The following is a 14,482-nucleotide window of genomic DNA, read 5'->3' as shown; positions in this document are numbered from 1 at the left end:
GGAATGTCTGAATTATAGCTGAAAATTATCAATTCATCCCTCTGGTAATAACATTCCTTCAAAAACAATTGCCTTAGAACACTAAAAGAAGAAAAAAAAAGACAAAGCTGCACAACAGATGAGACTGAACAAGTCAGAGAATAAGAAAACACAGCATCTGTGTGAACAGCAAAGCCATGTCAGATGTAGAACGTTCCATTTCTTCCCTATACAACCCTTTGTGTCTACCACAAAAAAACAGGAACTGATCTTCACAACAGCCTTCCTTCCCTTCCATCCTCCACACGCAAGATGTCAAAAATTAAATAAGAAAGAGAAACAAAAAGGAAGAAGCATCTGGTTTGAAGAGTGAGCAGAAAAGAGACATCTTGCTCTTAAGGGGTGTCGCAAACACAATGAGATAAGCCTGATGGGCATTAGAGTTTTTCAGCTCTAGAAACCCTGGGGAGAAGAAAAGAAAAGGCATCAAGAAAAAGTTCAAGAATAAGAGCAGCTTTGCTGAGGCCTAACTGCTGTGAAATCTCTACTAAAATCTTGACAAAGAAATCATATCTACAGAAATAGACAAAAATATATGAGCATAAGGACCCAAACAAAAAAGGAGATGAATGGATTTTCTTTTGTCTCTATACTATGGCTTTCACTGGAAATATTTTAATATGCAGAAGTAAGACTTCCTTTGAAAAATAAAATATTTACTTTTTATACTGAATATGCAATATTCATAAATATTAAACTCTTTCATTAAACTTAGACTTGCTTACTAAATTTAAATTTCCTGTACTATAGCCCTTGGGATGTAATTTTTATGCCATGGTGGTACATGTCTATTTTAAAAGTATATGCAAAATCTAGCACATGATTCAGCAGTCAAGTTGCATATGCCACAGTTCTCTTTGTGAGACACCTTTGAAGATGGAGTGATATTTAATGCTGAGCATAAGCAGTCTTTTCATCTTATACTGTAAAGTAATTGCTTCCTACTTCAGAACTATAGCATGAGTTATCATCTTAGACTTTGTTCTCTAAGTGCCATGGCCACCACAGAAAAATCTGACAAAGAATATTATGGGCTTACTCAAGGGACTCAGATCTTTGCTAACTGCCAAGAAAAAATCATGGCTATTCAGGCAAAACATAATGAGATACTGTATGAGAAATGACATACGTTATTCAGCCCCCATTTTAGGAAATCATTTCACCTGAATGCCCTTAGCACAGCACAAGCTGAACCCACTGCTGTACTAAACATGCCAGAGAAAAATTATAACCACACATAGAGTGTATTTACAATTACACATGCACAACTGAGAGTTCATGTGGATGGGTATTCGTGTTAAGAATGTGAGATGCAGAATTTTACCCTGACTTCTAGAATGTGATCCAACACAACTTAACCTTTGCATAGCTAAATGTTGGCATGTAGGGTACGCATAAGCCCGCCCACCTGGCCTTATGCCATTGGAGTTTAAAACGTTTTGGAAGCAATAAACACAGTAGAATGTATTCCCAGGGGGGCACTGGGAAAACACACATACGTACAAGCACATACACACAGACACACAGACACACACACACAAAAGGGGAAGGGCAAAAATATATAAACACAAACAAATAAGCAAGCAATAATAAACTCACATTTCCCTATCCTATGTAACCAATAGTCACATCAGAAACAGAAAGAAAAACAAAAAAGAAAATGACAGGTAAACATAAAGAAGAAAAAAGAGGCTTAAACACAACTCTAATCCCACGCTGACTAAATGATAAGTGAAAGGCTCAAAATAAAATTACTTCCCTGGAAAGAATAGTTATAGATAAGCTCCACTTCAACCTTAACCGCAATGTTCTGGTCAAAATAAAAACCCTTACCTTTGCTTGTTTCTTTCTTGCTTCTCTTCTGGATTCCTTTTCTTTCAGCCTTTTTTCCTACAAAGAAAAAAAAATATAACTGTTAATAACCTATTAACCTATTTTATTTTGGATGGGAGATAGACTAAAAGCTTGTTTCTTAAACCCTAGTACCTGTCTACCTAGACTATAAGTGGGGGGAACCTCACAAAATAAAGCATCTCGACTGTATCATTCTATCTTAAAAAGGAGACTGTATAAAGAACACAGAAACAACACTTATTGGCCTTCTATTCCTAAAGAAGACTATAATCACTTTCAAAACAAAACCAGAATTAAAATATTCTGATGAGTAATGAGTCCCTTTTGTAAAGGAAGTTATTACATAAAAGTTTCTTATAATTCACTTAATATTCCAATGACTAGCCAACATTTATCCAGAATTTTGCAAAGAAGGTGGCCTGACAGGAAAAAAAAAAAAAGACCAACACCAAAAGAAATTCTCAAAAAACTCAGCCTTACAAATTGTCCCATTTACAGTTCAAATTAATGTATTTTATATATCTAAGCAACTTCTCACTTGTGAACTCTACCACAAAACTGCTACTGCCACAATTTTATGGTCTGCTGCTAATAACTAAGCCAAAGTTTGAGTTTTTATTTGCAGAAACATCATTAATGTCTAATAAATGTATAAGATATAAAATTAAAAGCACTTCAAATATTCTCACATAAGATTTGTGTGTGTGTGTGTGTGTGTGTGTGTGTGTGTATTGAGAGAGATTCATATATAGACACACATGCAAACACATTTAATTACGTAAGGAAACATTTCTTGTTTTATTGGCTGACCAGATCCATCAAAATTCCATAATAATTTGAATTTATTTTTTAAAATAAATTAAATAAATCCTTCTGGGCTAAAGGCAAGATGACAGTAGAGACTGCATTGGTTTAGAATCAGAGGAAAAGGGTGGAGCCAAGATGGTGGAGTAAAAAGCAGTGGCTTTCCTTGAGCTCTTCCCCAAATCCCTCCAAATACCTGTCAAAAATTAACTCTAAACAAATTCTAGAGCAGCAGAACCCACAAAAAGACAGATTGAAACATATTTCCAGCCCAAGACAACCTGGATGGTTGATTGGAAAGGTCTACTACGCTGGGCGGGGAGAGAACTGCAGTTCAGTGTAAGCGGCACAGGCAAAGACCAGGCCTCAGCAAACCTGGAGGAGGCCTCAAGGGACTAAATCACAGGAAGCTGCAGAAGTTTCTGGACTTTTCAACACACAAACACCAAAGACAACTTAGAAAATCAGTAGGAAAGGTCTAGTGAGCATGGTGAGAGAGAAGCTCGGTTCCAGGGCAGTGGCTGCTTCCAGAGCTCTCAGCCCACAGACTGAGGGGGAATCCAGAGGCTGATCAGAGGGGGATTGCAAGGATCTCTTTGCTGGTGCTGAGGCAGGAATCTCTTGTTTTGCCTGTGCTTGGATCTAGGACACAGCTCTGGGTGGCACTCCTGAAGTGAGGAGGAGCGCTGGTGTGGTAGAGCTTGTAGTGGCAGTAGAGAGGGAATCCTCCTCACAGTTCCAAGGAAGAAAAGAAGAGTGCTCGGTCATTCACAGACCAGAAAAAGAGTAAACACCTCGCCCTTGATCATACCACCTTGGAAGAACTGGAAATTTACAAGTCCCTAGATGTATCTCTGAAAACAGATGCAAAAACCCCAGAAGCTTGGGCAGTACATTCTCCATACTGGAAGCAGACCCCTACCTTAACAAAGAGTTTATAACTCAAGTAATTGGCTGGGAACATGAGCAAACAGAACAAAGAGTCAGACCATAGAATCTTTCTTTGGTGACAAAGAAGATCAAAACAGACAACCAGAAGAAGACAACAAAGTCAAAGCTCCTACATCTAAAGCCTCCAAGACAAATATGAATTGGTCCCAGTCCATGGAAGAGCTCAAAAAGGATTTTGAAAATAAAGTAACAGAAGTGGAGGAAAAATTGGGAAGAGAAATAAGAGTGATGCAAAACAATCAAAAGAGATTCAAAAAAATACTGAAGAAAATAATACATTAAAAAATAGCCTAACCCAAATGGCAAAAGAGGTCCAAAAAGCCAATGAAGAGAAGAATGCCCTAAAAAGCAAAACTGGCCAAATGGAAAAAGAAGTCCAACAGCTCACTAAAGAAAATACTTCCTTAAAAATTAGAATGGAGCAATTGGAAGCTAGTGACTTTATGAGAAATCAAGACATTGTAAAACAAAACCAAAAGAATGAGAAAATAGAATACAATATGAAACATCTCATTAGAAAAACAACTGACCTGGAAAATAGATCCAGGAGAGATAATTTAAAAAATTATTGGACTATCTGAAAGCCATGATGAAAAAAAGAGCCTAGACATCATCTCTCAAGAAATTATCAAGGAAAACTGCCCTGATATTCTAGAACCAGAGGGTAAAATAGAAATGGAAGAATCTACAGATCACCTCCTGAAAGAGATCCCCAAAGGAAAACTCCTAGGAATATTGTAGCCAAATTCCAGAGGGCAGAATGGGGGAGGAGGTAATCAGAGGCAAACACTTCTGAGGAGGGACAGGGTCAAAAGAGAGAACAGGATAAACAGGGGGTGGGATAGGACAAAGGGAAATACAGTTAGTTTTTCATAACATGACTACTATGGAAGTGTTTTGCATGACTATACATGTATAACCTACATCAAGTTGCTTGCCTTCTCAATGAGGGTGGGTGGGGAGGGGAAGGGAGAAAATTTGGAACCTAAAGTTTTAAAAACAAATGTTAAAAATTGTTTTTACATGCAACTGGGAAATAAGATATATAGGCAATAGAGTATAGAAATCTATCCTGCCCTACAGGAAAATAGAAGGAGAAGGGGATAAGAGAAAGGGGGAAGGAGGACAGAAGGGAGGGCAGATTAGGAGAAGGGGTATACAGAATGCATGCCGTCTTGGAGTAGGGGGAGGGACGAGATGGAGAGAAAATTTGGAACTCAAAATCTTGTGGAAGTGAATGTTGAAAACTAAAAATAAATAAATTAATAGAATCAAAGGAACAACTAGATTCAAGTTAAAACTTTACTAATTACCTATGTAACCCCAAGCAAGTTGCTAAACTAGACCAAACTTCAGCTCTTCCATCTATTAAATGAGATTAAACTAGATGATTTCTAAGATCTCCCAGATCTAAATCCTATAATTCCTATGAATATTCATTTAATTTAACACCTTGTCATCTTTGCTATTTTACCCCTTTTGCAATAACCTCAAACGGGCTGGTAAAGACCAACTTCCCTTCCCCACCATTAATAGATGTTTCACACACAGACATTCAGATTTATAAAACTTTTAAAAATGGGTTGTTCTTCAGTAGTCACAGGCAAACTGATAAGGCGTAAAGAGTAAGATAATAGAAATGAGTAACCTAGAGTAAAATATTCTAATAGTGGTTCTACTATTTAGTAAAAGTATGATCTTAGGCAGATTACTTAATGTCTCTGCATATTAATGTCCTTTTCTGTAAAAATGGGATAACAAAAGCTATCCTACCATTCTTTTTAAGTAAACTTGTTGGATTTCTGATTTAAATAACAGGTAATTAATTTGTGTAATGGGGCAGCTAGGTAGCTCAGAGGACAGAGTGCTGGGCCTGAGGACAGAAAGATTCATCTTCCTGAGATCAAATCTGGCCTCAGATCCTTACTAGCTTTGGGACCCTGGGCAAGTAACTTCACCCTGTTTGCCTCAGTTCCTCATATGTAAAATGAGCTGGAGAAGGAACTGGCAAATCACTCTAGTATCTTTGCCACAAAAACCCCAAATGGGGTCATCAAGAGTTGGACACAACTGAATAACTAAACAACAAACAAATGTAATTCCAAGTGAAAGATAAGATGATTTCCCCTGAAACTGGGAAGATATGGAGAAAAGTTGAATCTAGTGTAGTAAACTGGATTAGACAATTTAATAGGCACCTACTATTTGTCAGGCAGTGTGCTGGGTACTAGAGATACAACACAAAAATGAAGTGGTCCTTGACCTCAAAAAGTTTATAGTCTGCTAGAATAGCATATGATTGATAGCTGCTTTCAATGATGCTAGCAGTGAAGCAGAGATGCTTCTCTTTCTGCCAAATTTCCAAAATATATATAAAACTGGAAAAGAAAAAAGTATCTCAGCTTGAAAATCCAAAGAAAACAGATATCACACAACCCATGCATTTTATCCCTTCTCAAACATAAAAGATATCTTGACTTAGTTGTTATATGAACAGTTATTGATTATGTGGCTTTCCCAATGGGGAAACCATTAGTTCTGCCTTACTTTACAATTAGAGACCATGAAGGGAAACTGCAAGTAGAACAGTAAGTCAACTGAGCATTTATTAAACTCCTACCATATGCCAAGCACTGTGATGGGAGCAAGGGATACATAAGAAAAGATTAAGAAGTGGGTGGAAAGGGAGGACGGGGGGGGGGGGGGGGGGGGGGGAAGTGACTCAACTAACAGCTAGGAGCAGTAAAAAAGGAGAACAAATGAATTAACAGCTTAGTCTTGAGAGAAGAAGGAGGGAGAAGGGACAGAGTAAACCTGAGAGTATCTAAACACTAAAAAGACCCTGAAAGCATTATCATACTATATATAATATAATTTAGTCAAAGCTGTTCATAACCAGACAACTATAATTTTGCAATTTTAAGCACTTACTAGTAGAATGCTAGGCCCTGGGGGTACAATGAGCGAGTGAAAGGGGAAAAACAAAACATTTATTCAGCTCTTACTAGGTGCCAAGCACTGTGGTACAGTTTGAAGATCAAACAATAACAACAACAGCTGCTCCATCAAAGAGCTTGAGTTAGAAATCGTAATGAGTATGTATTACTTCCTCACACCGCTTGACAAAGTGCTAGGCACACAGTATAAATTTAAATAACTCATCAATGATCACTGATGCAGATCAGTAAACCCAATGAAATTTGGTACCTTGGTTGCCTAAGGCACTGAGAGGTTACGTGACTTTTGATATGTCAGAGACAGGAGTCAAATCCAGGTATTCCTGACCCAAAGGCTGAAGCTACATCCACTAAACCACATTGTCTCTCATTCATTATCCTCCCAGCTGTGCTTCTGAAGTTCATCCTTTGCCACCAGGATTCCTCCTTACCCTGGAAAATCCCTGGACCCTGTTAAGCCTCATCTCCCACTGATGGGATACTTCTAAGGGCTTCCAATTTAGGGATGGGCCCAAGCTAGCCATGTTTCATTCCCCTCTTAGCTGTGCTTCTGCTTTCTTTACTTTGCCCCCATGCCCCCATATGTGTACCTTCTCCTCCTTCTCTAAACCCCTCACCAATCTCCTCACCTTCCAGCTTTTTACATGCTATCTTCCCTCTTTAGAATGTAAACTCTGTTGAGTACAGACTATCTTTCTTTTTGCTTGCATTTGTATCCCCAAAACATAGCAAAGTGCCTGGGACATATAAACCACTCAATAAACACCTACCTCTTAAATAATCTATATTGAGTAAAATTTATTATACTAAGATCTATAGACCAAAAAGTTAAGCAGTAACACAGTATTTTGACATAGACCTTCCTTTTTTCTCCAGACAAGCAGCCAGTGAAAAATCTGTAATTTAAGCAACACATGGAATTGAAGTCTAAAAGACATAGGCTCAAATCTTGCTTCTAATACACACTACTTATACAACTATAAAAAGATCATTTAACCTCTCAAATCTGCTTCTCCAGTCCTAAAGTCTCTGCTGACATCTAGTCTCACATCACCAACTGGATATTAGACATCTCGAACTGGATGGCCTATAAACATCTTAAATTCAGTATGTCCAAAATTGAACTCATTATCTTTCCTCCAAAAACATGCCCCTCCCCCCAATTTCCCTATTACTGTCAAGAGCACCACCAATCTCTCAAGTTCACAACACAGTTGTTATTCTCAACTCTTCACTCTCTCACCCCTAAAATATCCAATCTGTTACAATATTTCTAAAATGTGCCCCCTTCTTCCCCTGATACTACCACCACCATGGTGTAGGCCTGGACTACTGCAAATCTTGCTGTGACAATCTCCCCATTTAATCTATCTTCCATTCAGCTGTTAGAAGGATTTTCCAGAAATGCAAGTATGACCAGCTCAAATGGCCCTCACTATTTATTCAATAAGCTCCAGGGGATCAAACCCTCTATTTGACATTCACAGCCCATTCTAACCTAGTCGTCCCCCCCACCACCACCACTAGTCTTCTTACACCTAAGCCACATCTCTCTCACCTTGTACCCTGCAATTCAGTGACGTTAGTCTCCTTACTGTTCCTCAAATAAAATACCCCATCTCCTGAATGCAATAATTTTCCCCTCATCTCTGCCTTCCTACTTCTTTGGCTTTCTTCAAGTCCCAACAAAAATCCCACTGTCTTACAGGAAACCTTTTAACCTTTCCAGCTTAAATTTAGTGCTTTCTCTCTATTATTTCCAATTTATCCTGTATACATCCTTTGCCATCATTTATCTCTCTCATTAGATTGTAAGCTCCTTGAAGAAAGGGACAGCCTTTTGCCTTTCTTTGTATTCCCAGTGCAATAACTGAACTGACTCTCTAAGCCTCAGTTTCCTCAACTGTAAAAATGGGGATAATATCTATTACCTAGGGTTCTTGTGAGGCTCAAATGAAGTATGATGCATATAAAACACTTTGGAAACCTCAAAGTACTATATAAATGTCAAATATAATTATTGTTCCAATGTGGACTGTAGTTTTATTTACTATAATCTACAGTCTCTAGAATAATATTACTTCATATCATCAGCACTGTCCCCACAGAAAATTCCTTTAGTTATACAGGTTCACAAGTTACATTTTCATCTAATCAATATATTTAGTCAAACAATGTCCTTGCTTCTTTTATTATTGATAATATTCAGCACTCCAAAGGTACTTTTGGACATTAACTAATTCATCTGAGCTATTCTCCTGTAGGGAGAAAAATTAAAAGCCACCATTTTAATCACGTAAATCTCCCCAGCAGTTCTTCAGTAATTGGTCCTCTTCCAAGTTCCCTAAGAATGACTTGTCAATATGATCACAATCATGAACACTCTTTCTAAAAATATAAAGCATTTCTTACATAAACTTTTAATCTCATAATGGGAAAGGGGGAAAGAGAACAGGCATTTATACAATTCCTACTTTGTGCCAGGCAGTAACTACTAAATGCTTTTAACAAATATTATTTGATTCTCACAACAACCCAGCTAGATAAGAGCTATTATTGTCCTCAGTTTACAGCTGAGGAAACTGAAGCTAATAGAGGTTAAATGACTTAGCCAGGGTCACAAAACCAGTAAGAATCTGAAGCCAGATCTGAACTCAGATTTTCCTGACTCCTAGGCTCAGTGAATTATGCACTGTGCCACCAACTGCCTCTAATCATTTCAAAGACAGAACATATTCGCCAGGTTAGGTTTTAATAAAAATTCCTAGTTCAAATTTGCCTTTTCAACATTTTTCTCTTTTTAAAATAAAGACAGACCAAACATTTCCTCATCATTGACAAAATTGACAAATTCATCACTTCTCAGATATGTATGTGCCATCTTTTTTTGGACCTATGATGGGCATAACAAACTCTAAAGTGGGAACTCACTCACTCCATCAAAGCAGATGTGCAATTTGTCTATAACTTAAAAGTCTTAAAGAGTTACTGTGGTACCAAGAGGATAAATGATGTGCCTTTATATGTCTAATGTAGAACTCGAACCCAGTTCATCTCTTTTATGTTGCTTCTCATATACCAATTAATTTCTCTATTAGGTCTAAAGTTTTATCCCTTTATTTACTCTACTGAAGTTCCTGATTACCCATAATGAACAAAATACTATTTTTTAAAAAGTACTTTGAAAACAGAGGTGCTTAATAATAACTTGCTAGTAAAAGTCTAATATGCTTCCTTTCAAACTGTATTTCATTCAAGTGTTATAAAGTTGGGAGGAAGAGATTATTTACAGCACTATTTTTTACATTATTCTTCTTAACTCTCACCTGCAATTAGATATTATGCAGTTATTTCAATATTAATGTAGAATTAAAATGGTAGGAATTGAATTTGATGGCCTTGAAGGTCCTTTCCTCTTCTAAGATTTTGCAACTGTGTGATACAAGGAACTTAAAAGACTGGATAATAATTTTTTAAAGTTTTTTTTTTTAAGCTTAGGAATGCATCAAGAAAACAAAAACCTATAGTAAAGGGAAGGCTCCTCAAAAGCCCAAACAAAATATGGGTAGAGACTGTCCTACTCATCTATGTCTAGCACATAGCAGTTTCTAAACAATCATTTGTTGAAATGAAAGTAATATCCTCTCATTAATGTCATGAAGAGAGAAGAAAAGCACTATAATGAACTTCAAGAGGGAAAGAAGAGGTAGACCAAGGTTTTAAGAGATGATTTTAGTCCTCTTTCAGAAAAGAAAAAAAAGATAAAACATTAGCACACAAATTTAGAGGAGCATGCAAAAAGTGAAAAGGAATGATTCCAAGAAGATACTATGGCTATCCAGATGACTAAAGAAGGAGGGGCGGGTGGGGCACACACACAATTTTACTGTGTTAGAAATCCAATTTCTAATTCTATTTCCTCAAAACTGAAAGAAAAGTCAGTCAATCGATACGAATTTCTTAAGCACCAACTATGTGCTAGGCACTGGGCTAAGCAGAGAAGAGCAAATGAAAACAGAAAAGAAGGATAAGACGAGGAGGTGAGTGGAGGATAGCAAAGGAACAAAGCGTAATCAAAGGATTTCATTGTAATCGATTCTTATTTCATGCGATATTGACCAATGACTCAATGAAGGGTGGCTAAAACACAAAGTTGAGTTTTCACCCTATCCCATAATTTTAATTTGCCAAAATTGCTCAAGATCTTTAAGTTTTTCCATTTGGTTTTCAAGGAGGGCTTGGCACAAAGAACTACTTCATATACAAAAAAGAGGGCAATATTTCACCTTTAGTTTTGCTACGCTACAAATGATTAACTATGAGGAAAGCATTAAATTCAATAACGAAAATAGAATTCACAGGGGACAAGAAAACAGAAAATCAAATTTCAAGGTACAATATTCCATTGATATTGTAGAAGACAGTACTCACCTGAGTGCTTAATTTTCAAGGAAGAAAACTGTATAAAATTTGAATTTCACTATAAGACCATGAATTTTCCCTTCCTCATTCAATGGAGACAATCTACTCAGGTTTGCCTTGGCACGGCTATAACATTTTTTTAGAGTAGCAGACATCAAAGAGGCTAATTTAGGTCAAATGTGAGGAAAAACCTAACAGTTAGGGCCACCCAAAAGTGAAATGGACTGCATTGAGAGACAGTGGTCACCATTCAATGGCGGACTTCAAGAAAGGACTGTATATAAGCATTTATTGGTGATGTTATAAACAGGATCTTATAGAGCTACAGATGACTTAGATGACCTCTACCATCCCTTCACACTTTGATCTCTGTTTCATCATCACAGAATTGCAACCTACCAAAAAACTAAAGCTTAGAAACTATGAAAACTGAAACGTATTTTAATGCCATAATAAGCTTACTATATACAGAATTTCCAGTATTCTGATAAATTATGATTTTGTAGTCTATATGAAAAAAATATATTCATCTTTACTGAGTAGCGCTAACTACAAAACTTAGAAGATAATATCTCATGTATTCTTTCAAGGGCACAAAAGACTTCTAGATAAGAAAAGGAATTTTGGACACTATGACCAAAGTAAAAAATAACTACATTTCCCATAGATAAAAAATGGTGACATGAGAAATAAGGATCAACGTTGGCAGAAGTACAAAGTAAGAAGAGAAATGTGAATTTAAGGAAATTAGGAAGTTCATATGTGCACGACTTTTATAAATCAAAGGGAATGTAAGTTTATAATGTATTCTTTTAATAAAAGTTGAGCCTTTAATTGCCATGAATAGCAAAGTCTTATAAAAAGGAAAATCATGTTAAATGGCAAAAAATAAAATTCAAATACCTTTTCTCAAATGGGACATCAAAAATGTTCGAATAGTTTATATCTTTTAGACTCCAGAAGTTGTATAAAAATATATATATATCATTCATTAAAAACATAATAGGAAAACTTTGGACAGAAAATTTAACAAATAAAGGTTATTTTATTCAGAAAAGTAGTTGCTTAATGAATTATTTATTTGAACATGTAAATTTGTCTCTTATGTATCACTACAATAAACATACTCATTTTAATTCTGCAAAATAAGCCATTTTCTTTAATATGGCATATGAAAAAGAAATCTACATAATCTTACCTATGAAATATCATGCTAATCATGTTTATCTCAGATAGAATTTGGCACTCCTCACCACAAAGTTATGTATCAAAAAGAAAATTAAAGTTACTTATGTTATCTTCTGGTCACTCTCCCTCGTGTTTTGTCAGCTGCAACTTTTAAAAATGCTTGTATTAATTGGTTTCCTTTGTAATTCAATGATTTTATTTTATGCATTTAAAAACAGTATTATGTAGGTATCCACAGGTTTCACCTGAAAGCCATGACAAAAAAAGTTGAGAACCCCGATGGTATTTCATATCTTATGATGTGGCAGTGACTAAATACTTTATTTTTCCCATGTGTCTGAACAAATCTTTTTGTAAAGATGGTTGTGTATTTGGTCCTAGAGAAGAGAGAGAGATAATTCCTAGAGGTGAAGAGTCTGATGTGGTAATTTTGCAGTTTTGCTTCACTGTTTTTCTTTATTACAAGGGCTCAGTGTAAGAAATAGCAAAGTGAGAAATGAAATTTAAAAACCAAAGTGATAGTGGAACTGTGATTTAATTGGTTTTGGGAATGCCAAAGGGAAGAAAATTCCTTTTGATGCAGTAGATACAGAATTCAGCCTGGAGTCAGGATGACCCAAGTTCAAAAATATATACTTATATACTTACTAGCCGTGTGACCCTGGGGCAAGTTACCCCTGTTTACCTCAGTTTTCTTATCTATAAAATGGGGATAATAATAGCATCAACTTCCCAGGATTGTTGTGAAGATCAGATAGGATAATAATTATAAAGTGCTTAGCACAGTATATAGAACATAGTAAACACTATATAAATGTTACCTATTAATTTATTATTACCAACACAGGAGAGCACATTCTATGAAACTTACAGTTTTTGGAATACAATCTAATCTCACTATTGAAGGGGAGTTGAGTTATTGATTTTATATTATGAATTATTTTTTTTTGTAAAATTTAAATAAAAGGTTTTCTCAGATCTTAGTTATGGCCATAGCTATAGCTGCCCAGAACAGTCAAAGATTAAGTGACTTGTCCAGGGTCACATAGACAACATGCATCAGATGCAAGATTTAAACTCAGTTCTTCCAGGCTTCAAGTCCTGCTCTCTATACATTATACTATGCTGACTCTCAAAATGTATCAAGAAAATTTTAAAATAAAGAAGCTTATATGCATTCAATAAATTCAACTTAAATGGGCAATAACTTTAGACTCAGTCATATGATCGAATGCTTATAAAGAAATAATGACCTGAAAGCTGGAACATATGAAACTCAGGTCTTAACTTCACACGAACCAAGTTCAAGATCTGTTTAATGCAGTTGCTAAGACAATTCTATCATTATGTAAAAGACACCGTGTTTATGATTGTAGAAAAAGACACTGAATGAAATGTTAAAAGGATCTATTTTCAGGGGCAACACAACCATGTACATCATAGGCACTGGCCATAACTATGATCTGAGAAATAAAGAAAAATTCTTTATATGTTACAAAAACAAATAATTCACAATATGAAAACACTGATTCAATCTCCTTGAACAGGAAGATTTAGATAGTGTTCCAAAAACCTGTAAGTCACTTGTTCAGAATTTATACTACAAATTTTCCATAGAAACAACAAAGGTTAAGTTCCTTGTTAACTCAGGAAAAAAGGGACGATTCTGTTAAAATACTCTAACATTTGCAATAAATATTAAAGATAATCTGTTGCAATGCTAATCTCTGGGGAGAAGAAAAAAACAGAAAATTTTACAACAAAACAATGACAATTTAAAAAAATTTATTGTGAAGGTTATTCCTTGAAAACCAGATTTAACTAGAGACCTTTCTTGCATGTTTCCAGAGCTTTCCAGAAGTTGGTAATATTGGTTGCTATATCTAATGTCACCTCAAAACTTAAGGCTCTCTTTTGAATTGATAAACCTGTACTACCAGTGTCGGCATCTGAAACTTATTTAAGAGGTATTAGGATAATTTTTTTTTTTAGTTCACAATCAAAGCAAAGACAAGAAAGCAAGGAGGCAGGGCAGTACGTTTTCCCTTTTTACTGGAAAAGATCTCCCCTAGCTGAGCTGCAGTCATGCCTAAGAATTACAAAGAGGTTTCCCAAGCTGACATTCCATTTAGAATCTTGGGATCATATCTAAAAGCATCTTTCTATGTGGAACTATAGCTGCCTTATGGCTAATTGATAGCACTCCAATTTAACACCTTTTTTTCTAATGCCCTAACAGCTGTCATTCAGAACCCCTGACTAAGCAA

At 36.0% G+C, this 14,482-nt stretch overlaps 1 protein-coding gene across 1 annotated transcript in view; it reads right to left on the bottom strand.

Moving 5' to 3' along the window:
* The window catches only part of DDX10 (DEAD-box helicase 10), a 329,331-nt gene that overhangs the window by 108,771 nt on the left and 206,078 nt on the right, over positions 1-14,482 (bottom strand). Inside the window, exon 16 of the mRNA XM_020996146.2 lies at positions 1,873-1,929. Coding sequence (XP_020851805.1) covers positions 1,873-1,929 — 57 coding nt within the window. The remainder of the gene's footprint in view (positions 1-1,872; positions 1,930-14,482) is intronic.

The sequence above is a fragment of the Phascolarctos cinereus genome, unplaced genomic scaffold, assembly GCF_003287225.1.
Source record: "Phascolarctos cinereus isolate Bilbo 61053 unplaced genomic scaffold, phaCin_HiC Scaffold_726;HRSCAF=1367, whole genome shotgun sequence".
Classification (NCBI taxonomy): domain Eukaryota; kingdom Metazoa; phylum Chordata; class Mammalia; order Diprotodontia; family Phascolarctidae; genus Phascolarctos; species Phascolarctos cinereus.
Note: the sequence above shows the minus strand (reverse complement) of the source record. Positions and strands in the feature narration are given on the sequence as shown.